Source organism: Mercenaria mercenaria, chromosome 2, assembly GCF_021730395.1.
Source record: "Mercenaria mercenaria strain notata chromosome 2, MADL_Memer_1, whole genome shotgun sequence".
NCBI lineage: Eukaryota > Metazoa > Mollusca > Bivalvia > Venerida > Veneridae > Mercenaria > Mercenaria mercenaria.
Window position 1 is genome coordinate 7,720,837 of NC_069362.1, and position 4,199 is coordinate 7,725,035.

General features: G+C 37.7%; 1 protein-coding gene across 1 annotated transcript; it reads left to right on the forward strand.

Moving 5' to 3' along the window:
• Window positions 1-779: 779 nt before the first annotated feature.
• Window positions 780-4,104, forward strand: LOC123562544 (kelch-like protein 24). Its single transcript, XM_045355172.2, has 2 exons — window positions 780-908; window positions 1,221-4,104. Exons 1-2 carry the CDS (start codon window positions 906-908, stop codon window positions 2,907-2,909), a joined length of 1,692 nt encoding a protein of 563 aa, XP_045211107.2. The 5' UTR covers window positions 780-905; the 3' UTR covers window positions 2,910-4,104.
• Window positions 4,105-4,199: the final 95 nt, after the last annotated feature.

Below are 4,199 nucleotides of genomic sequence, written 5' to 3' on the forward strand. Positions count from 1 at the left end.
TACAAAAGGGGCCATAAATCTTGCAAAAAGCAAGATGGAGTTATGTTTCTTGCTATACAGGGTCAGCTTATGATGGTTAACAAGTATTCCAAGTTTCAAAGCAATAGCTTTGATAGTTTAGGAGAAAAGCTGACCTAAACATAAAACTTAACCAGGCAACGCCGACGCCGACGCCGACGCCGACAACCGCTCAAGTGATGACAATAACTCATCATTTTTTTTCAAAAAATCAGATGAGCTAAAAATGCTTCTGTTTACTTAATAACAAACAAATTCTTATAGTTTGAAAAGTTAAATGTTTTAATTAATTTATGCTTTAAATGTTTTAATTTGAATGCAGTTGAATGCAAGAACACAAATAAATGTCAGTGTATTTGTTATACACGTAAGTGATCTCAGTCGATACCGTAACCAGTTGTAGTTGAGATGACCTACGCTTGAACGTACCTCTCCGGAGTGACTAACGTAAAAGTGAAGAGTTAAAGAAGATAAAATATTCAGTTTTCATATTTTCGTTAGTTTGTCAATGAGATGAATAGCTCATGATTTTTTGAAAGTGCTATGTGAGCCTATAAATAAAAGTGTCCACATGTTAAAACATTTTTTTGCTATATTTATAAAATGCCCCGTTTTTTTTCTGATAAAGGCAATGGGTATTACTAATTCGTAAGGTTCAGTAAGCCTACTACAAATGAAAGTACAATATATGCAAATGGTTTACCTGAAATAAAGTTAATATTACGTTTTAATATCGATTAATCAAACAGAAAGGAAAACTACAAATACACCCAGTGTTGACTTAACAGTTTTGCCCAATGTCATACATCTTAATCCGTTCAACACGACCAATGCAATAAAGTTAAGTGGTTGAAAGACATTTGGATTTGTATTAGCGTTATTTCAATATGGTACGTACACTTTCACTATCAGGCATACCGAAAAATGAGAAAGAAATGCAACTGTTGAACATTTACTTATATTCTTTAATTGAATTCATAATTACTTCCGATCGGCTTGCTTTATGTTCAATACTTCAGAAATTTTTTAATTAAGATAGACATCAGTTTAATTAAAACTCCCTTCGGCAATTTTAAAATATTGTAAAATGACGAAAGTAAACACATGAAACCTCAGATTTTAGTAAACGTATAACAACTGCGCATATTATTTTAATTACTTGTTTGTTCGTATTTTCATTGTTTTCTTTACTTTTTCACTAGGCATTCAGTAGTACCATGCGTCAAAGTATGGAAAGCACATACCGTCAAAAATATTTGGACAATCTTGCTAGAGGTGTGGAGGGGATGTGGTTAAAGCAGAGATATACCGATGTGACGGTAAAAGCGGGAAGTAAAGCGTACGGAGCTCATCGTGTGCTGTTGGGGTCCATGTCGAACTACTTCAAGGAGCTATTTATGCACAATCATGAGGATAACGTGGAAGTGTCGAGTGTTGAAAGTCAGACTTTTGAAATCGTGTTACAATATATCTACACAGGAAAAACGGACGCAGTGAAGGCTAACCTCGAAAGTGTGCTTTCAGCCGCAGTCAAGCTTCAAATTCCATGTTTACAAGAGATCTGCGAGGATTTCCTAGCTGTGAGGCTCACACCTGAGACTTGTGTGGGCATATTCAAACTGGCATCTGGTCTTGGGTGTGCATCTCTCACAAAACAAAGTCGGGCATATATGTTAGAATACTTCGAAAGTGTAGTGAAATGTAAGGAGTTTATGAATCTAAGCGCTGAAGAACTAACTGCAGTCATCAATGATGATGACCTTAACACGCCGTCTGAAGAGATCGTGTGCGAAGCTGTTTTGGGCTGGATAGCTGCAGATCCTGTTCAGCGATGTCAGTTTTTAGACAAACTGTTCAATGTTGTGAGGTTTCCTCTTTTTAGTGAGAAGTACTTACAAAATCTGAAGGGGAATGACATAATAGCTAAGTCTGAATCAGGTCAAAGAATATTAAAAGAAATCACTAGCTATATGAACACAGGACTTCCCGCGACAACTGTGAACCCACGACAATTTCACCATCGTACTGAAGAATTGATCTGCGTCGTCGGGACCAGGAGTAGACAGCCTAATCCAGAAACCACAGAGGTCAAATGCTTTAGTTTCAATAAAGAAATGGAGTATAATCTCGCTTCCATACCGGAAGAGCCCGGCGCGTGCTATGCCGTCTGCACAAACACTAACGACCTTTACCTCTCTGGGGGATATCTGGGTCAAAAACGTATGCTTCGTTTCCTGGCGACAGAGAATAAATGGAACCTATGTGCCGATATGAAAGAAGGGCGTTGGGGGCATTCCATGACTGCTGTTGACGGTTTGATTTACATTATTGGTGGTAGTAAGAAAATCCCCGAACCGATTGCTGCAATCGAAATGTACAACGCTGGTTCCGACACTACTTTAATAGTTGGTACATTAGAAATCCCAGTGTCTTTTGCAGCGGTAGCCTCATTGGGTGATAAAGTGTACATATTTGGAGGAAAACTAGAAAACAGGAACATTTGTGGGAAAGTACAATGTTTCGACACAGTAACAAGATCTTGTAAAGTCGTCTGCGATATGCCCCGGGTTGACTCAACAGTTGGTAGAACTGCTGTGATCGACAATATTATTTACATTTTCTACAATCAAGGGGAGGTGGTTATGTTCAAAGAAGATCACGCGCCAGAAATAGTAGCTTCCGGCGTTGCATTTGACCATTTTGGCGTGGTCGTCCACGGCGGGCGTGTCTTAATTGATGGTAGCTATGGTAACCAGTATTCAACGGTGGTATTCGATCCAGTTACAAGAGTGATAGAGCCTTACTCCCGCACAGTGAAAGCTGCCTTGTGTAATTTCTACTGCATGCCTATTGTGATAAGCAAGAACATACTGCAGTCTTCCATGAAATAAACGCATCTTTGAAGCTCAAAACTAAAGAGCATCTGTTAATGGTCATTTTTACTATTCTATCAAATTAGGTATTTCTAAATGATGAACGACCTTTGAAAATCCCCGTTATTTTTGAAACCAATTTAACTAGAACAGCTACATATCGTCATTTTGTTTCTCATCAGTTGTCAAACTAACATTAACAACTCGAGGCATGTTTTAAAATGAACTCAAATTTTCATTTTTTTAAAACAAAAAACGTAAAACAGTTGAAACTATGTGATCACCTGCGGCGTCGTCGTCTAAATTTGTACGCTCTCTTTCTAAAGCAGTTCTTATCAAATTTTCACCAAACTCGGGTCCTCAATATCTAAGGGTTTAATATCTCAGCCAAGTTTGATAACCATCCGGGGCCTGTCTCTCTGGAGTTATGGTCCTTGAATTACTAAAATTGGCGACCGCTCTCTCTTGCTTTATCAAATGTTCACCAAACTTGTTCAAAATGTTTAAGGGGATGACACCTCGGAAAATGTCAAATGCCAGCTTGATACTCTGTCACTCTTAGTTTTGCCACCGAATTACTTAAAATTGCAAAAAATGTGTCATCTTAATGACTTAAGCAGTCATCATCAAATGTTAAGCAGTCAATCTTTATGGACATAGTATCTGACCAAATTCGATAACCAGCCTAACAGCCCTTGAGTTAGTCGAAATTGAGAAGACTGACGAGTGTGCTTAATTAGTAAACTAATTTAATAGTTAAAAGTAATATGCTGTGATATATTACGACAGTTTGTCGGCAGTTTATAAATGCAAACTGTCGAAAGTGCACTGAATTACCAGTTTCTACTTTCTATTGCAATTACATGTACCAACCAATGAAACGATTCCTACATTTCGTTAACTTTGACATTAATCTGGCAGCATGCAGCTTTAAGTGGTTTTATATATGTACTGTTTCCACAGCATTAAAATATATACAATGGGTTTGTTTGTAAACTTATTTATAGTCGCCATCAGAAACACATATGTGCGACTCCTCCAGAAGACTGTTAGTGGGAGGCTGGTATAAGAAACAGACAAGGCTCGAATTCCACAAGCTTCCATGGTACTTTAGCATGCCAGTTGGAAAGCACCAATACACAGTAATCTTATCCCAAAGTTTGTAATTTTTAGTTGGAGGAGCGGGGGTTCCAATATACGTAGTCAGAAATGTTACAACTGAACCACTGCATCCGCTCTTGTTACATGTTATACACTGTGTTAAAATATATATATAATGGGATGAAGCAAATAATAAGAGATAATTAA